Raw genomic sequence first — 21,182 nt, 5'->3', positions numbered from 1 at the left:
TGTCATTTACAAATATATTCTCCCATACTGTAGATGCCTTTTGTTCTGCTGATGGTGTCCTTTGCTGCACAGAAGCTTTTTAGCATGATACAGTCCCATTTGGTCATTTTTTATTTTGTTTTCCTTGCCCAAGAAGATGCATTCAGGAAGAAGTTGCTCATATTTATATTCAGGAGATTTTTGCCTATGTTGTCTTCTAAGAGTTTAATGGTTTCATGACTTAAATTCAGGTCTTTTATCCATTTCGAGTTTACTTTTGTGTATGGGGTTAGATAATAAACCAGTTTCATTCTCTTGCATGTAGCTGTCCAGTTTTACCAACACCAGTTGTTAAAGAGGCTGTCATTTCCCCATTGTATGTCCATGACTCCTTTATCATATATTAATTGACCATATATGCCTGGGTTTACATCTGGGCTCTCTAGTCTCCATTGGTCTGTGGCTCTGTTCTTGTGCCAGTACCAAATTGTTTTGGTTACTGTGGCTTTGTGGTAGAGCTTGAAGTCAGGGAGCATAATCCCCCCAGTTTTATTCTTCATTCTCAGGATTGCTTTGGCTATTCAGGGTCTTTTGTGGTTCCATATGAATTTTAGAACTATTTGCTCTAGTTCATTGAAGAATTCTGTTGGTATTTTGATAGGGATTGCATTGAATCTGTAGATTGTTTTAGGCAGGATGGCCATTTTGACAATATTAATTCTTCCTATCCATGAACATGGGATATGTTTTCATTTATTGGTGTCTTCTTTAATTTCTCTCATGAGTGTCCTGTAGTTTTCATGGTATAGGTCTTTTACTTCTTTGGTTAGGTTTATTCCCAGGTATTTTATTCTTTTTGATGCAATTGTGAATGGAATTGTTTTCCTGATTTCTCTTTCTGCTAGTTCATCATTAGTGTATAGAAATGCAACAAATTTGTGTATTAATTTTGTATCTGGCAACTTTGCTGAATTCAGATATTCTAGTAGTTTGGGAGTGGAATTTTTATGTTTTTTTTTTTTTTAGGTACAATATCATGTCATCTGCAAACAGTGACAGTTTAACTTCTTTACCAGTCTGGATGCCTTTCATTTATTTCTGTGGTATGATTGCTGTGGCTAAGACCTCCAGAACTATGTTGAACAAAAGTGGGGAGGGTGGGAATCAGCAATTACCTCCTCAAAGACACTTTCTATCCATTTTTCTCTCGTCTTCTTCTGGTACCCCTATACGAATATTGTTCTGTTTGGATTGGTCACACAGTTCTCTCAATATGATTTCATTCTTAGAGATCCTTTTTTCTCTCTTTGCCTCAGTTTCTTTGTATTTCCCTTCTCTAATTTCTATTCCATTTACCATCTCCTCCACTCTATCTAATCTGCTTTTAAATCCCTCTATTGTATGTTTCATTTCTGATACTGTATTCCATAATGACTGAATCTCCATCTGGATTTCTTCCCTGAGTTCTTGAGTATTTTTCTGTACCTCCATGAGCATGTTTATGATTTTTATTTTGAAATCTCTGTCAGGAAGATTGATCGGTTCAGTTTCACTTGAGCCTTTTTCTGGTGTTTGTGGGATTTTTATTTGTACCAGGTTCCTTTGATGTTTCATATTTGTATGTGGTGCCCTCTACTGCCCAGAAGCTCTCTTCTCTGGAGCTGCTCAGCCCCTGGAGCCATGTGGGGGGGGAGGGGGGGTCTCAGGGGTGTGGTGCTTGTGCCTGTGGGGAGGAAAGAGCTGTTTCCTGCTTCTTGGCTGTCTCCACTGCCAGAAGCAGTGGGTTGAGCACACATGTATAATCCTCTATGCTTTGCATTTGTAGCTGCTGTATGTGGGGCTTCCCTCTGGCTGGCCTGATAGCAGGGCAGGGGCTGCCTGTTTTCGAGCCTGTGCAGGCTGGCTGGGAGGAAGGCACAGCAGGCTGCATATCACAGTGGGGGGCCTTGGAGCTGCCTAGCCAGCCAGGGGGATGGAGCACCTGAAGCTTCTGAATGTTCCTAATCTGCTGGGCAGAGTGCGCCTGGGCAATTTTGTTCACCTGTCCTTTTTCCTGAGCAGTAAGCTCTGTGCAATCATTGCCCCTTTAGCAGCCCCCTTGCCATTAGGAAGTCTCTCAGACTGCCCACCTTTGTTTTGTCCCAGAGCAGCTGGATGTGGATCCCCATTTTCCACAAGCGGCTGGAATCTCAGTCTCTCCAAGTATTCCATCTGTCTTCGCTTTCTAACCCCACTAATCTCCAGAGTGCCATGCAATGGAGGTTTGTGCTTCCAGAGCAGATCTCCAGGGCTGGGTATTCAGCAGTCCTAGGCCTCCATTCCCTCCCCACTCCGTTTCTCTTCCTCCCACCAGTAAGCTGGTGTGGTGGAAGGGCTTGGGTCCCACCAGATCATGGCTTTGGTACTTTACACTGTTTCATGAGATTTGTTCTTTTCTCCAGGTGTATGCAGTCTGGCACAGCCTTCTTCCCTGTTGCTCTTTGAGGATTAGTTGTATTAATTATATTTTTGTATTATATGTGGTTTAGGGAAGAAGCCTCTCTCTCACCTCTCATACTGCCGTCTTTAATCTCTCTCCCCAAGACACCTTTCATTTTTATTGTGACCCTTTTATATGACCCTATGGTACTCTTTCTTGACTGAGCACTTCTTGTGGCAGGACCCCATACACCACATCTGTAATCACACTGCTATAATAATTTATCTACCTCCCCAGCCCCAGTCTTACTGTTCACAGGTTTAAATACATTGATCTACCTATCTTCCATCTTCCCATCTCTTTATAATAATCATCTATCTTCTATGTATATCTATTTATCTAGCTATCTATCTGTATGCCTAAAGCCTGGGCACTTCCTGAACTCCAGGGTCATATGCCCAAATCACCTAACCAACATATACATTTGAATGTCCAATATCCATCTCTAACTACCAAAGTGAACTCCTCATTACACCCCAACCCCGGGCCACCCAATCACAAATACCACTCTACAACATTCAGTATTTCTCAGTTCTGTTAATGGCAACTCCATCTTGACAGTTGTTTCAGCCAAAAACACTGGTGTCATCTTCAACTTGTTTTTTCTGTCCACATCCACATCCAATCTAGTAGTAAATCCTGCTGTCTTTATCTTCAAATTGAATCCAGTAACTAAACACTTCTAATCCCCTCTGTTCTACCATTACTAGAGTTACCTCATAACTAATCTCCCTGCTTCTACTGAAGTCTGTACTGTATTATTAGCACCACAGCCTAAGTCATCCTTTTAAAATATGTCAGATCTAAGCAGACCCTCCAAGAGCTCCCCTCCCCCATTTACCCAGAGTTAAGAGTCAATGTCTTTGCAATGACCTTCTAGGCCTTGCCCCATGTGGCCTCTTTACTTCTCTGACCTTATTCTTTACTACTTTCTCCCCTGATTACTCTACTTTAGGCTTACTGTTCTTGTTGCTTGGAATAGGCTAGACATGCCCCAGCCTCCAACTTCTGCATTACCTCTAATCTCTGTCTGGAATGCTCTGAGTTATCCATAGACTAGACCATCTCCCTCTAGTGTATGGTCACATGTTAATTTCTTAGTAAGACCTGCCTGAATTTCCTATTTAAAACTGCACCCCACCTAGTATTCCACAGATCTCTTACCCTGATTTTTTGCATATATTTGGTCACGTTCTACATAGTTTATTTTTTACTTATGCTTTTTTTCTTTCTTTCCCTGACACACCACCAGTGGAAGCTCATTGGGTTAATGCTTATACAAGTGCTTGGCATATAGTTGCCAACTCAATATTAGTTGAAAAAATGGATGCATCAATGCCATCTATTCTCTACTTTGACAACCTCAATCTGATGCCTTAAACATTTTAACACTCTTTTTTGATTATTACAGTTACTCACCATGAAGTCACTGCTCTCTGACATGGTATGCCCATTTGTTTGACACCACACCTTTGCTCATGTACCGCTTGTTCTGGGGAAGCCTGTCTAGCCCCAACCTCCTTCCCAGCTACCTTCTGCTCATCCTTTGAAATTCAATCTTCATATCACCTGTTTAATTTGAACATCCTCCCAAATTAGCTTTTGTGCCCTTTTATGTACTTTCACCTACTTCCTCTAACCAGCTGTTTTCACATTGTTTTTAGTAATTTTTTTTGACTGTCTATTCCATGATTCCATGAGTTCTATGGAGAAAGGCCTGTGTGTTGTTAACTGTTGTGTCCTTAGTGTCTGGCATAGTACCTGGCACACAGTAAGTACATGAATATTTGAATTGTTGAATACAAGACTCAGCTCAAAATCACTTTTATTATGACCCTTTGCAGGACCTTCCTATCAACTGATCATCATTCTAGGAGGCATTTATACCATGCAGCTGAAAGGCAATGGGGGTCAAACAGGCAACAGGCCTACAGCAGGCTTCTAGATGGGTTACCCCTTTCAGATCTAATCAATAACAATAGGGCACATAGGAAGGAGAGATTCTATTGCTTGCTTTTGGCATCTGTCAAATTTATCTGTGTACTTTTGATAAACATAGAAGCATTTCCTCAAGGATGGAGTACTGTGACACTCCCCCAAAGTCCTTCCCTCCAGATTGTGGGCATATATAGTAGTTGCTGGTTAATTGTACCTGTGGGTCAAAAATGCACTGGATTCCTGGCCACTATCTGTACTATCACCATGCCCACACTGCTTCTCTAGGCCCAAGGATGCCACAGGAAGCCATGATAAAATTCAAGCCTGACTTTTACCTTCAGTACACCTCAGACAAGGGCCTTCCTTCTCTGCTTAAGACCCTTTATCAACAGTTGATGGTGGGGCTGCAAGAGTTGTGTGGAATGCTGACCCAGCAAAGTGTGGCTTTACGCTCCTGTACCATGGGAAGTATTATTTGCCTCCTCTACTCTATCACATATCAATTTGAAAATAAGGAAGCACAAACAGGTGGTTCTTTGGTTAAAGGTACAGAGTATATTTGAAGAGGGATCTTGCCTCATCTGCACATCAATGGAAATGATGATGACAGCCTTTTTCAGGGGGATGCAGAAGTTTGGGAACCTACTAACTCCTTTATCCTGGACTGGATATGCTCCTTCAATAGACATGTGCCTTCTGCTAAGGTAAGAGCTGTGGCCTGAGATGGATTTTCTGTTTGAGTGGTACAAATCAACTGAGGACAGTGCTTGCAGCCATTGCAGGAAAGGCACAGGAACCAGGAGTGTCTGGACTGAAGGGAATGTTGCTGTCTAGGGACTGGGGGGGCATCAAAGAAGGTCATGCCCTCCTCCTCTGTTTTCTTTTCCAACTTAGCTGCCCTCACAAGGTCTTTGACAGGCTGTGGCCACCTCTCAGCCTTTTTTGTTGTGGTTTTGGCCACTGTCTCATCTTTAGACAGAAGAATGGGTTCCTTATGCCTTTGACCTTTCACCTTGGGATTAATTCAGCGTGGAAAGTGCTTCATCTCATTTCCCAAGCCAGCTTCTGCAGCTTCTGAAAGGGTAGGGCTCTGGTGAGTATGGGCTACCTTTACCAGGTTCTGTAGCTCATGGCCCTACAAATTTTGGCTCCATAAAATGTGAATCTGAAAAATGTGACCTCTTCAAATACTGGACTTAACAAAATTTGGCCTACCAAATGATGGCCCCATAAGTTGCCCTGTAATGTCTGGCCCTTTAAGCCCTGAACACTTCACTTTTGGCATTCTCAGGAATCGTGGGTAACGTCATTCAGCTTGCTCTAACAGCCTTGAAGACCATTCTTATCTGGGCCTTTTGCCCTCAGGAATCCTGAAGGATGCTCTAGGAAATCCAGGTGAAGAAGAAGCTGGTGACGGTGCTGACAGGGAGCAGTAAGCTGAGAGGATGGCTCTATAGCCTTAGATCCTTCTGGTCCCAACTCACTCAAGGAAACAATTTTGGCCAAACTAAAATTCTGCCTGAGAAAGATTCTGGAGATACATTTGGGAAATCAAGGGCTCTGGGGGTTCTACTTAGAGTGCCCCTACTAGCTCCTGAACTTTAGCAGAGTTTATGTTCTCTCTGGTTGGGGACAGCCTCAATGCTACTATTCTCGGTCATTCTCTGCTGCTTTGAGTTTTCCTGAGTCCTCTGTTTTCTCTGCTGGGGTAGGTAGAGAGTTATCCTCACCCTTGTAGAGGCCTGGGGTTAAGAGGTGCAGAGGTCCTCCAGGCTGGACCTCTTCAGCTGAATACAAACGCCTGGGCCTCTATCATGTCCCTACTAGGCTGTGAGATATCAGAGGTCTAGTGGGTAGAACCATGAGGACTGTTCTGGAACCAGGTTACTTTTGGTTCTGCTGCACCACCTTAGTTTTATTGCAAGCTCTTCTTTAAGTGAACCTTTCTGGGGCACATGAGATGTCTGGGGGGATGGGAGGTTCCTGGAGAAATGTTTTCCCTTGGTATATTGTTTAGACTCCTAAAAGACTCCTAGGCGCAGATATTCCTTGGGACAGCCACAGTTTATTGCCTGGACTACTTTGTCTTTATGAGACCTCCCAAATCTGTCTCCAGGAATTTCTTTTTCAGGTAAAAATTTAGTTTGGCCAAAGCAAAACAGAAGAAATTAAATAACAGTAGACTCTGAGAAGGGACTAGTGGTTATCAAAGGGGAGGAGTTGGGGAAGGTCAGGGGAAAGGGAGAAGAGGATTAAGGGGCACAATAATTTGTAATCACAATATAGGTATACGTCATAGGGACAGTAATACAGCACGGAGAATACAATTAATGACTCTATAACATCTTACTACATTGATAGACAGTCACTGCAATGGAGGGGGTGAGAACTTGATAATATGGGTGAATGTTGAACCACTGTGTTGTATATGTGAAACCACCAGAAGACTGTATATCAATAATATTTTAATAAAAATAAATTTAGTTTGGCTAAGATGGGTGGCTTGAGAGTGGTCAGGACTAACAGGATCTGTCTGGCTTTCTAGAGTCACCATCTCCATTTACCTGTTCTTTAGTTTGGAATACTTGTGCACTGTCTGCAGAAGTCTCATTGGCATCTGTAACGCCTGCCCCAGGACTTCTACATTGCTATTTAGATAAGACTGGACCCCCAACAGGTGCAGGAATCATCTGTGTGATTGCAGACTGGCTAGTGATTGCTGGGGCCATGGCCTTAGAGAGAGCCACATAATAAAGGGCAAGCAGCCCTGACAAGAAGGCCAAAAGTTGTCTCCAGTTTCTTAAATGGCTCCCTTGGAGGACACTCAGGCAGGTGCTGATCAGCTCATCAGTGACAGCATCTAGTGAGGCTTGCTACTAGTCAAGCGCTGTCAGTATTTAGGGTGTCATTTCCTGATCCATGTAGGGCTTGAATGCTGCCTCATGTGTAGGAGCTTATTTTCTGGGGTGCAAGGGAAACTGAATTGCTGCCAAGGCCACTAAAATGCTGCAGACCCAGGGATTTGCAGTTCCAACAGCTACATGTTTGGGCAAGGACAATGACATAGCAGATCTTCCTACATTTGCTGGGAAGACAATGCCGTAGCAGATATTCCCACATCAATTTGGCTCTGCAACACTGCCTTGGTCTAGGCGAGCTGCCACAGTGGATCAGAACAGGTCACTATCCCCACTGGCCTCTAGACCTGCAGGTCATTTAACATTCACATTGGTCAGTGTGCTGCTCCAGGGCAGAGGCTGCTGGTCAGGAGGGGACAAGAGCAACTGGTTGGTCTGACAGATCATCTGGCACAGACCGTAGCAATGGTGAATCAACCTGCTAAGGCACAACTCCAGCAGCTCCGGACAAGCTCCAAGAAAACTCTTTCTTGAAAACTGAAATGGGCTTCCCCAAACAGGTAAGTCCATGGGTCTCAGGGGGCAGGCTACAATATGTCTCAGGGCTTATATTGTATGGTCTGTGCTTCTACAGAGATATCTCTGGGAAACAGTTGGCAAATCCCACTGAAGTGGGAGCTGCCTTTGCAGCTGGTGCCACGCCAAGGCTTTACACTTGGCCAGAGCTGGAAACGGGACATTGCTATGGGCTTGTTGATTGTCAGATGGAGATGCCCAAATGTGGGAATGTGGGAAGAAGGTGGGGCTAACTGAAGTGGATGAAATCTTAAGACAGTATGGAGATTAAGGGACTGAAGAAAAAGGGACTAGGCCCCCCTTTTGTGGAGAGATCTCCAGGGGGTAGACCAGGGACTTATTGTGCAAAAACGAGGAGCCATAGAAAGGTAGCCATGTTTCTGCTGCAGATAACACACTGAGGCCTTGACGGATCCCCCAGACAGTGGACAGGGGCCACTTAGAAACTGAAAGGTGGTAGAGGGTAGGTAGAGCCAGACCCATGGAGTTTGGGATTTTCTTGCAGTGATACTTACTGTGGGTTCATAGGGTATCCTTCAAAATCCAGTGTTTGAGCAGACTGGCTGTCTTCCCATGAATTCCAGGTCATGGAGACAAAAGCCCATGTTTTCAACAGAGGCATTTGAGGTAACATGCATGGTGATAGAAATGGTTGTTCTTTCTTCTGGGCTTGAAAAATTTTGGTGGCAGTATAAGGTGCATTGAAACACTTCCACAGATCTTGGGAGCCCGCAGGTGTAGAAATTTATGCATTTATATACATGCTTTTAAAGATACCTCAGGACTTTTGGGACATAGGAATATGCAAGGCCATAGGGTGTTTAAGGTTTCTGAGTTCTGGGTTCAGGAAAACAGAGAGAATTAGGTATTCATGGTCTGCTGACCTTTTTTCTCCAGGACACATTCACAGTTGCTCTTCTTGTCCTGCTGGTTCACAGGAATCCTAGGTTCCTCAAGGCTTGAAGAAGACAGAGCTCTTGCATCCCAGGACACATCTGGTACTTGAAATCTCTGCTTTAGTTGGATATGTTCAGTCTCATAATCTTGGATGCTGATTGTACCAGTTGACTGGGAAGCTGACTGGATTAAGGATTTCTAATTCATTAGTTGTGACTTTGTGGGGTTTGCAGATGCATGTGAAAGCTCTTTGGATTGCAGGGAACCCTGAATCTGCTCCAAAAAGAGATTAGACATGGACAAAATCTCTAGGCAAGAGGAGGTCTGTGATGGACCCAATGAGGTGGGGGAGATCAGAGTGCTCTCACCCACCAGCAACTGCTGAATCTCCAGATCTACAGCACTGCAGATGGGGCAGGAGGGATCTGCACACAGAAGCTGCCACACACTTCCCTCTTGAGGGGCCACCCTGGCTGGGAAGGGAGACATGGTAACCACTTGGAGTGACATCTTCCTCCTTGAAAGTATGGAAATTGGCCCTGTTCTTCCCTAGTCCTGTAAAGCCTGGGTTCTATATTTCCAGGTTGTCTGTGCTACTGCTTTTCTCCAGAAACATTCAGCAAGTTAGGGTGGGCTGGGCTGACGTTCTGGGCTTGTTGGGCAAAGTCTCTGACAACTGATGGGAGCACAGGGCATAAGAGACTGGGAAGTGGGATGAGTTTTCTGCTGACTTGTGTTGAGAAGCTGAACTAGGAGAAGGGAACAAGGCTTTGGGGGAACCAATGTTTAGCTGATATGGTATCACCAGGTAGAACCTGGAGTCAGTCTTATTTGGGCCTAAGAGAGTTCCAGCCTGCCATTCGGTATTTCCAACCTGTGGAAAATGAGGTCCTTATGGGAGCTCTGCATTCTGGGGACTATAGGGTGCACACAATGTCTCTTGGGAGCCAATCCCACTCTCTAGAGATCATAAGAAGAGGATAAGATGACAGATTCTTGTCTGAGGGCCATCCCTGGAACTGACCTTCCCGAAGGCAGAACCAGAGGAGGTAATGTCAGCAGGTCCAGCTAGACTCTGAGGGGTCTGCCCTTGAAAGGGCACAGTTGTAGAGAGAATATGTAGAGAGAATGATTACTTTTTCATGCACTCATTTATCCATTCTCTTGACTGGTAACTTTTCTTATGGCTGAGTGCAAACCCATGTAGAGTCTTTTATGAATTGCCCAGTAGTCACATCCTGAATTCCAGGATCATGGTGAGCCTCGCCCAGAGCAGAACTGAGAGACTCCCCCCTTCTGAGACATATGATTCCCCTCTCAGCCAGCCCTCTCAGCCAGCCCTCCAGCCTCCACTGTGCCTGGTTCCCTCTTAGACACTGTCCCTCTCCTCATCCCTGCCCTGGCCAGGCAGAGAATCATCACAGGCCAGGCCGGGAGCTGGAGACTATGAAGAGCACGTGATCACCTTTTCATGATAGAGAGCAGCTCCCACGGCTTCTCAGCCTCCTCCTGGGGAAGTCTCTTAGCTGAGAAACCAGGAGACGGTGTTACATGGAACGGGGGAGGATTCGGGGACATCCTGCAGGAAGCTGAAGGCCTTTGGTTGAGAGGATACTGTAAACCCCCAGTCAGTGCTCTAAGGCATGTCTGTGTACAGTTTAACCAGTGATGAGGGGATGTCCTGGACCTGATCTCCCTTGATTATTACAACCACACTGAGTGAGGTGGGATCAGCAGATGCCCATTTCATGGATAACCAAGAAATGAAGTAACTTCCACAGGGTCATAAAGCTAGTAAATGACACAGGTAAGGACTTCTGTCCTACTTCCTAATTTCTCAATCCTGGGGTAAGATGGATAATTTTGGAACATTCCCAGGCTCTGATTTCCCACCCAAGAAAGTCTTCTGGTAGAATTTATCAACTTGAGGAATTGGTGCCTTCGTAGTTAGAGCACCTGGCTCCTGGCACTGGGGCTAGAGGGACAGATCCATGGGCACCTCGCCTACCACGGAGGGGAGTCAGAACAGAGACTGGGACTTTACCTCTTGATGTTCTATCTTTAGCTCTTTATTTGACTCTCCAGTGATGCTTAAAGACAAAAAAGTTAAGGGTGTGAAGCTAGGAAACCATTTTATCTTCATGTCTAAAATGAGACAAAACCTGCAAATATTTCCCAAACCTTTTCTGTATTCCAATTTTATACATTCTCCTATCTTTCTTTTCCTATTCTACCTTTTCACCTTATCATTTCCTTTCTCTTATTTCTGACTCACTTTTAGGCTCTTTCATACTCTATACCCCACCCATTCCATAAACAAGTTCTGTGGGGAGATCAGAAGTAGGCAGGAGAAAAAGGGAAACAGATTAAAGGATGGGTAACCTAGTAGCCAAAGGACATTAGCCATCCAAGGCCCTGAATGTATACCAAAAGGTGAATCACCCAAATTTGGAGCTCTTCTGGGGCCCAATGAGGAAATGCCCATAAGAAAGTGGGGCATAAGAATAACAAGAGAAAGTGAGGGGATAACTGGTTCAGTAATGGTCATTGCCTACGCGGCAACAGCTCCTGTTAGGTCCCAGCATTAATTCTTGCAGGTTCTTTTTAACTTGCCAAATAATTAATGCAATAATGATGATGGAGCCATACGTGTATAAGGGATATACAGTATCCCATAGAACAAAGATAGGGCTCAACATAATCTAAACCTCACTAGCCATCCCTCTCCCTAGGCTTTCAGGGTCTTGAAACCTAATGCCTCCAAATTCCAGACCTTGTCATTTCTGCCTCACAGAGGATGGAACCAGATCACCAGACTGCATCACAAAGCCCTCCTGTTTCACAAGGCATACACAGCATCACAGACCTTTATCTGTCCAGTAGAAGCTCATGAGGTTCGGTGTTCAGATGGGGTTATATGGTTGTCTATATGGTTGTAGAACCTGGGCCTAAAAGTGTGATGATCACAGGCAGCATACACTCTTTCAAGCTCTCTCTAGTCCTTATAACCTGATGGCTCAGCTCTCCCCTTAAGACATTAGTCTAGCATCTATCCCCAGATAACTAATGCCCTAAGGAGAGGTAGTAGATAGGTCAGAGGAACTCCAAATACATCATCTGTACTGGGAAGATAATTAAAAAACATATATGAGCATAGGGCAAGCATTGTCTTGTTAAGTCTTGGAAAGTGAGGGTTTGATGTCACAGGCAATAGGTGGTCAGTATAGAGTGATTTACGAAGAGGACCATGTCTGATATGGCAAGGAAAGGACATAGTTGCTGTCCTCAAATAGCTTTTTGAGAGTTAAAGGACTACTCCAAGTCTGTAGTCAAGCTTGAGATGGGTGGGAAGAGACTGTAAACCCTGTCTTCCATGGAGGCTAGTTTCTGGAGCTTGATTTCACAGAACAGCCTGTACAGTCCTGCCTATTTACAGAGATGAGGTTTTGGAAAGGCTTTGGTTATGGACTACAAACTTGTGGCTATTTGGTTGAATTCACCATGGTTGGGATGTTTGATTGAGTGTGTTTTGAAATCTGAATCTAAATACCTTTAGGCAGGGCAAGATTTTTCCTGTTTAACTTCAGTACCCACCATTCTTGGGCCAACTGATTCACATATTAATGTTAACTTCACGGACCCTATTGACATTCTGAGATTTCTGAATTTCCTTAAGAAGTCCCATGCCCCAAGTTCTTAGGCTCAAAAACTCTGAAGTGCTATTTGATCCTTCCTCCAGCATCCAGTCTAACACTGAACAGGTGAATAAGCTCTCAATCTGTGCTCACTGCTAACCTGTGTCAAAGATATGAAAACATTTATTACCTGCCTGCGCTCAAGACATTTAAAAATCTACTTTCAAAGACAAGACCAATTCACATAAAACAAGAACCAATCTTACTAGGGGTTGAGGAAGACGGGCATAAGGAGTTATTATTTAGTGGGTACAAAGTTTGTTTAGGATGATGAAAAAGTTCTGAAAATGGATAGTGGTGATGGTTGCACAACTCTGAATGTAATTAATGTCACTGAAATTTACAGTTAAAATGGTTAAAATAGTAAATTTTATGTTAAGCATATTTTATGACAATTTAAAAAACAAAAGGCAAAATAAAACCCTATCATTAGCATGAGCCATTTTTTTTTACCAGCTATAAGGAAGAATACTTTGAAAATGATTTGACTAAAAAATGGATTACTGAATGTTTTCCTTAAATGTCCTTTTTCTACAGAACCAAAATAAAAACAAAATAGATCCTTACATTTAAGATAATTTAAGAGTCTCACTCTGAAAATGGGATGAGTTTGAGCCATTTCAACATCTTTCCTGAACTTGAAAATTCCATTATACAGGAACAAGAAGACTTTTTCAACCAAAGAGCACTGAACGACAGGTTAACAAAAGTCAATTAAAAAGAAGCTACACCAGCTTTTTAGTAGTAGGTCAAGATATTTACAAAATAGATGGACTCTTTCATTACTTTGAGTATTCCTCCCCCACCTGCTCCTGCTTCCTGCAGTTGCTGTTGCCCCTCCTCTGCTGCTGCAACAGTTCTGTCTCCCATTAACCTGACCCAGTGTGGCCCTGCATGATGTTTGGTGTCCTCCTCCCCTAGGCTATAAAAATATATGACTAATAAGCTGCTATCAGTCTCACAGGTCCAATGTCAGGTGCTGTGCATTCAGCCAAGCCCAGAACCCTAGGATGGGATGAAGATGAGGTGGACAGAACACTGTATCCTACCCAAACAGTTGTTGCTTCCTGAAGTTGCTGCTGCCCTCTGGGCTGCTGAAATAGTTCTCAGTCTCCCATTAGCCTGACCTCTAGCCAGGCAAAACCATCAAATTCTGCAAACTTTGAACATGCTGCACTATTTACCAGTGCACTATTTACCTTACAGGTAACCCACAGCCACTGTCATCCCACTAAGCCATTACAACAATTTGCTACAAACTCCTCTCCAGCAACTCACCCAGCCCTTGCTCCTGTGTCTCAGAGCTGAGGAGTTAAGAGTCAAAGACAATCTTAATGTTTTTGCAGAGTAGGCCTGGCGTACAGGTTTATATATCAGTTTATTTATTGATTTGGTACTCACTGATGGAGCACCATTGCTTGTGTGGCATCACATTGACAGGACGGTGGCATCATCCTAAACAAGGGCACATTCACGTAATGAACACACTGTCATTTTTCATGATGTGGGTATGGATCTTCACATTTGCCCTTCCTGCCTCACGTTTTACAGGGAACCCAGACAAGGAGGTGAAATATATGGAAAGCCTCTGGGGACTCTAAAGGGCTACACAATTATAAAGGATTTATATTCATTTGTTTCTAGAAACTTTTCTAAAGCCAGACCCTGCTTCCATTCCAATGCTACAGCACCACAATTGCTGAAATAGAATTTCTTCAGGAACCTTCACAGTTATTGTATGTACCATGGGTCATATCATACCCCTTTAAATAAAAATCCTGACATACATGATACCGTATGAGTTTGTCCCTCCATACAAGCCTTACAAAGGAGTTTTGCTGTGTGTCATTCTCAGGCTATATTACTGAACATTAGATGTGCCAAGGTGCTGGGGACAGAGAAGCATGGTTGCTGTTATTCAGCAGCAACATATTTATACATGAGTATTTTTATTAATGCTCAAGAGCTAAGATTTCCAAGGAGATGGACAGGAAGCCCCAGGGTAGTGTCAGGCCACAAGATCACCAGCGCTCATGCAGTGGCTTACTACACTATGCAGGAGTAGTAAGCAGCCAGAGGCACTAGAGGGCAGCATCTACCCTCCCAATGCTCCTAGTCCTGTGGATACTCTGGACAGAAACTTTAAAAGGCCATCTGCTCCACTGGCTCTCAATCCTGCCCTTACATAAGAATTACTGTGAGGCTTGCAAAAATATAGATTTCCTGGCATCCCCTCAGACTTAATGAATCTGAATCCCTAGGGTCAGGGTCTGGCAATCTATATATTAAGGATAAAAAAAAATCCTCAACCAATAAAGCACTGGGTTCTGGGATATATATTTGGGAGCAACTGATAAGTCCTTTTCCCTGCCAATTTATTGAGACAGTTGATACATAGCATTGTGTTAGTTTAATGTATACAACATAATTAGATATATGTGTATATCTGTATCTCTGTATCTACAGATATTTAGATCTATTCCTGCAGCTGCTGTCGCCCCTCCTCTCTGCTGCTGCAACAGTTCTATGTCCCATTAACCTGACCCAGTGTGGCCCTGCATGATGTTTGGTGTCCTCCTCCCCTAGGCTATGAATATATATGATTAATGGGAGTTACAATGGGAGTAAAAGTTTTTTCTTTTTATATTAGGACCAAGATACTTTATCCTAGGAATGCAGGGTTGGTTTAATAACTCAAAAATCAATCATTGAAATTCACCATGTTAATAAATTAAAAAGGAAAGCCATGTGATTATCTCAATACATGCAGGAAAAGTAGTTGACATCCATCCCTCATAAAAACTGTTAGCAAGCTTGAAATAGAAAGGCACTTCCACAGACTGATAAAGGACATCTACAAACGACTTACATACTAACAGCGAAATACTGAATGCTTTGTGCTTCAAGATAAGGAACGAGGCAACGAGGTTGACTCTCAGTTATTTTCAGTGTTGCACTGGAGGTTCTGGCCAGTTTAGTCAGGTAAGGAAAGAAATAAAAGGCATCCATACTGAAAAAGAAGAAGTAAAACTGCCTTAACTTGAAAATAATATTATCATTTATATAGACAACATATGGAATCTGTTAAAAGCTACTAGAACTAATACATGAAAAGAAGACTGAAGGAAACAAGATCAATGTGCAAAAATCAACTGGAGTTTTATGTACTTGCAACAATCAGTAATTGAAATTTTCAAAAACACCCATTTACAATAGCACCAAAAATATCATATATTAAGGAATAAATCTACTAGAAGATGTGACAGAACTATAAAATACTTCTGAGGAAATTTAAAGACCTCATAAATGGAGAGATATACCTTGTTCATGGGTAAGAAGACCTAATATTGCTAAGATGTCATTTCTTCCCAAACTGATCTACAGATTCAATACAATCCTGACAGGCTCTTGTAAAAATTGATAATCTGATTCTAAGATTTATATGGTAGTTCAAAAACCTTTGAATAGCAAAATCTGAAAGAGTATCTCACCGTGACCCTCCTTACCCCAGAACGACTCAGGAGACATGGGCCCATGCAAGAGATTTTATTACCTGAAAGAGAAAATGGCTGCCCCCAGAGAGATAGCAGCCTTGTGGTGCACAGCATTGTGCCTTTTATAGTGGCAGAGCGGAATGTTTAGAGATAAGGTGAGGCAAGTCCAGACATGATTTTCACCAGCCTATGTGCTTGGGACCATGGGGTAAATGGAGGATAAAGTACTATATTCTTATAAAATCGATTTTGAAAAAGAATAAAAAAGTTGAAGACAGTGTTTGTTAATTTTATGAGTCAACTTAACTGGGACATGAGGTGCCCAGATATTTGGTTAAACATTATTCTGAGATTAACATTTGAATATGTAGACTAAGTAAAGCAGATTGCTCTCCTCAGTGTGGGTGGGCCTCATCCAATCCTTTTGAGGCCTAAATAGAACAAAAGGCTAAGAACAAAGGGATAAGGGAGAATTTGCTCTCTCAGCCTGACTGTTAGCCAGCTGGAATATTAGTTTTCTATGCCCAGACTGGAACTACACCAGCTCTCCTGGGTCTGTGGTTTGTAGATGGCAGATTGTGGGACTTCTCAGCCTTCATTATCACATAAGTTAATTCCTTGTAATAAATCTCTATTGTGTGTATATATATTCTATTGGTTCTTTTGCTCTGGAAAATCCTAGCAGACAGGGCTAATAGTACCTGATTTAAAGACTTCTTATAAACTTATTCAGTATGTAAGAATTTGTTCACCATGTAAGAACTTGTTCGTTATGCTTCAGAAGATTGGAGACTGTTGAGAATTAGGCTTGGGGTTGATTAATGATTGTGCATTGAGTCCCCTATTCAGAATTTTATTGTTGTTAACAACCATTTCATCAATAAATATGAGAGATGCCCTCTCAAAAAAGAAAAAAAAAAAAGACTTCTTATAAAGCTCCAGTAATCAACACAGTGCAGTGTTGGTGTAAAGATTGATAATAGATGGAATAGTGGAATAGAACAGGAAGTCCATAAACAGACCCATGCATCTATGGACAAATGTTTTTGACAATGGTACAAAAGCAATTAGGTGGGAAAAGAACAGTCTTTTCAGCAAATGGCTCTGAGATAAGTGACACTAATAATCAAAAGCAATTCATTTTAATCCATTCCTCTCACCATATACAAATAATGAATTTCAAATGAATCAGAGACAATATATATGTACCATTGAACTGTACACTTAAAAATGATAAAAATGGTAAATTTCATGTTATATACGTCTTACTACAATAAAAAAATGATAGGCATTTGACTGTGGGGCAAAGGTCTCTACAAATGTATATAATTTGTGGCTATTCCTGTGCTAAGACTTGTGCAATATAGCAGAATATAAGACAGTATTTATGATTCATTTTCCAATATTATCTTTGTTAGTTTTTTTAGTGCCTACATAGCTTTTCCTTAGGAAATGTAGTATATTTTGTTTTTAAAAATTTGTTGTTAATGTATAAATAGAGAGGTTTCTGCAAATGTCATTTAAAATGGAAACATTAAAACTATGAAATTATTCATGTAATGTGATTTGCATTTGCTGAGATTTTATATTATTAATAGAGTAGAAAAGTTGGCATTTTGTCAGCATAAAAAATTATATTGGAAACAGTCCTTCTAATGAATGGTTCCTCAAAAAAGAAAGATTCAAGAACTGAAACAAAACCTAAAACTATAAAATTTCTAGAAGAAAACATAGGAGAAAATCTTTGTGACCTTGCATTAGGCAGAGACTTCTCAGATAATACACCAAATGTATGATCCATAAAATGAACAAACTGATAAATTGGACTTCATCAAAGCTAAAAACTTCAAAATCAACATTTTGAAAACTCTAATGAATTCATAAATCCAGTCATTAATCATCAAACATTACTGACATCAAAAGAATTAAACTTAAATCTGATCAAACCTCTGAATCTAACTGCCAATTAATACGAAATACAGAGGAAAACATGCTAAACCATAGGTATGCAATATTCAGAATCAAGATTACAAGTTATTTGATCTAGTTTCTTTAACAAAAAATTAAAAGGGAAAAAAGTGAGAACAATGGAACAGAACCCATGTATTAAAAGAGACTAAAGGGACTTTTCAACTAATTGCCATTTACAGATTGTTAGTATTCTAATTCCAACAGATTGAAAAAAATAAAAAATATATTAATTTATATAAATTTATTGCTTCATATAAGTTTATGAATAAATCAAGGGAATTTAAACACTGATTGGATATGTGATGATAATGTGAACTTTCTATGTTAATGGTAGTGTAGTTATTTTTTAAGTTTGTATATTTTTAGAAATATTTACTGATAGAACTGGCTGATTCTGAGACTTACTTCAAAATAATGAACCCAGAATAGTGTTGGGGGGTACATAAGAAACAATTTATGTTCCCCAGTAATGTTAGGCTTTGAAGTTGGGTGACAGATACATTAAGGTATGTTATTCTCTTAGCAACTGTAATATACTTGAAATTTGCCTTAGTAAAAAGCCAACTAAAAACAGAATCTTCCAAAATAAAATGCTTTACAATACCTCACTAATACTAAAAGCTGTCACAAGATAGGACATGTAAAAATAAATAAACATAAACATATATAAAAATGATTTTGAATTAATATACAGAGATTTTATTATTGAAATGACTAAATTTTATTCTTGTCTTACAAACAGCATGTGTTACTATGATTACAAAAATAAATTTTTATTCATTTTTATCTTACATAAAATGTTATTCTATTAATCATTATTGAAAGTTACCCACTCAACCAAAGAAAATAATTACATTTCAATCTGCCTTAAATAATACATCTAAAAGAAACTTCTGTAAAAATGAAATTACAGCTATGATCTCAAAAATGTTTTCAGGATCTATATCTTTTTTCCCACTAAAAAAAATGTTTCTAAATGTTCTGAAATTTAAATCCTATTAATGAAAGATTTCAGTTAATAAAAACAGCTCTCATGATGAGGCAATAAATGGGGGTGAAAGCAAAAGACCCATAAAATTTAAAGCAACTCTCGGTGGAAAATTTCTCCTATAGTAGATGAATTTGGCCATCTCTGGCAATGACCTCATCTAGACAGTGAACTATAAATGGAAGTTAAGAATTCAGGAACATAAGAAAGAAAGGGGAATTAACCTTGACTGAGCAAAACTACTATGTGCCAGGCCGTTTACACATTTCGTTCAGCTCTTACCATCAACCAGACCTAGGTATTGTTATCCCATGTTATATATGAGGAAACTGAACCACTGCGAAGTAAAAAACTAGCCCAAGTACACACAGCAACTTAGCAATGGGTAAAAAGTTTACCTTTAAACTCCATTAAGCCTTGCAACCTCCATTCAGTCAATGTGAGAAGATACAGATACACCATATGATTATAAGATATTTGAAATTGCAGACTATTCATATGTCTAGTAGTTTTAAAAAAGAAAGTCCACAGTAATAAAAGGAATCTAAGAACAGGAGCCAAAATGCAAGGCTGGATCCAAAGGTCTCCAATGTCATCCAGGTACATGGCTACTCTCACCAGGTGTGTCCCCCAGAAGCAACAGGCATCAAGCTGGCACAGCCCAGTGACAATAGCACCTGCGATTGTCCCATTCACACTCCTGGCTTGATTACAGGCTCATCATTCTGACTAGAATGTAATTTTCAATGTAAATACACCTACAAGAAGAAAATACCCTAACTAGCATGGTAGGAGCTTGGAGGTCCCTTGGGATTATATTTCCCAGTATAAATTAGTATATTAGTATTATGATTAATGCCTCAAACTCTTTTCAGTTTAATTACAGTTGGTCCATCCTGAAGAAACCAGTTGGCTTAAAGAAACTTGAGAAAGATGGACTCTACTTATAAAGCTGAGGAATGCTGACTCCTAATACGCCCTCCTTTTTGTTCCTCCTAGCTAGTCTCTACTCTCCCAACCAGCTGCAGAGGCAGGGAGAGCAATCCTAAACATCAGACTGCTGCAATGACCAGAATCCCCAGCCTCCTCACAGAGGGGAGTGAGAGCCACCATTTCCCAGTCTAAACTGCCTTCCTCTTGCATGCCTTAATTGTCTTCCATTAGTATGGAAGAGTATCTCTTAAAGGCTATTTATTGAATAAAGTATAGAGGGTACAGATGTTATCTAGAAGCAAATCCTGATCACTTAAAAGTTGTGTATTTTCAGCCTAGTAGGAAATAATAGGTAGTTATACAAAAATACTCAGAATATCTCATGGTGTGCCTGTTTCAGATAAACTACTACACAAATCTATAAAGAGGAGAAAGACTTTTTGACTGAAGTGATTTGGGAAAGCTTCATGTAGAAAATGGCATTAAGCTGGTACTTGGATCAGAGAGAGGATTTTAATGCGTGGAATTGGAAGAGAGGGTGATTCAAATGTAGAAATCAACACGCATAAAGTTTGCTGGTGTTTTGTATAACATTATGTGGGGAAAACAAGGATTCTTGAAGCATTTATTTTACTCTGAGTACATTCTATTTTGTACATTTCAATCTTAATGAAGTGAGGTTTAGATTTCACGTGTCTGTGTAGAAACTGAGGTTGTAGGTATCTCATCATAGATGTATTTTTCTGCATCACATGGACACAAACTGTGGAGATGGGTCTTCTCAATCTGACCATATGGGTTTCTAGGTGTAAATGTCTGTGTGGGTGCATTTCTCTACAGGTATTTTGGTCTTTGTGTGTGTGTGCATGTGCCATCCTGAGAGGATGGGAAAGAAAGAGAAAGGAAAAATTAGAGGGGAGGAGAACCCTGAGGGAGGAAGGGAGTGAGAAGTTGTTGAGGGGAACCTCTGTCTGAAGCCCAAAATGAAGCTATTACACATCATTAGTATTTTAAGTAGTTGATAACTGATTGACCCAAGGATCTCATAAGTTTCTTTTTTTTTTTTGCAGAGACGAAGTTAAACTTTTATTTTTTTTCTAACCAGTGAGCAAAGCAGAAAACTTCCCGGGAATGTCTTTTACCTCCCTCAGTTTGATGCAGAAGTTTGGTAACTCATTTTATATTTGGAAGTATGTACTTTCTCCTAGTTTATGATGCAGCCACAGAAGTGTACAAAAATCTACCATCATAGGTAATGGTAATTTTTTTTTGAGAGGGCATCTCTCATATTTATTGATCAAATGGTTGTTAACAATAAAATTCTGTATAGGGGAGTCAATGCTCAATGCACAATCATTAATCCATCTCAAGCCT

The 21,182-nt window shown here is 40.9% G+C and overlaps 1 protein-coding gene across 1 annotated transcript in view; it reads right to left on the bottom strand.

Moving 5' to 3' along the window:
* Positions 1–1,835: 1,835 nt before the first annotated feature.
* The window catches only part of SPATA31F3 (SPATA31 subfamily F member 3), a 167,675-nt gene continuing 148,328 nt past the window's right edge, over positions 1,836–21,182 (bottom strand). Inside the window, 5 exon segments of the mRNA XM_073228019.1 lie at positions 1,836–5,470; positions 9,096–9,200; positions 10,185–10,253; positions 10,772–10,817; positions 11,283–15,432. Coding sequence (XP_073084120.1) covers positions 5,013–5,470; positions 9,096–9,200; positions 10,185–10,253; positions 10,772–10,817; positions 11,283–11,426 — 822 coding nt within the window. The 5' untranslated portion in view covers positions 11,427–15,432 and the 3' untranslated portion in view covers positions 1,836–5,012.

Source organism: Manis javanica, chromosome 2 (genome assembly GCF_040802235.1).
Source record: "Manis javanica isolate MJ-LG chromosome 2, MJ_LKY, whole genome shotgun sequence".
In the NCBI taxonomy this organism is placed as follows: Eukaryota; Metazoa; Chordata; class Mammalia; order Pholidota; family Manidae; genus Manis; species Manis javanica.
The sequence above is the reverse complement of the archived record's forward strand: the minus strand, read 5'-3'. Positions and strand labels throughout refer to the sequence as shown.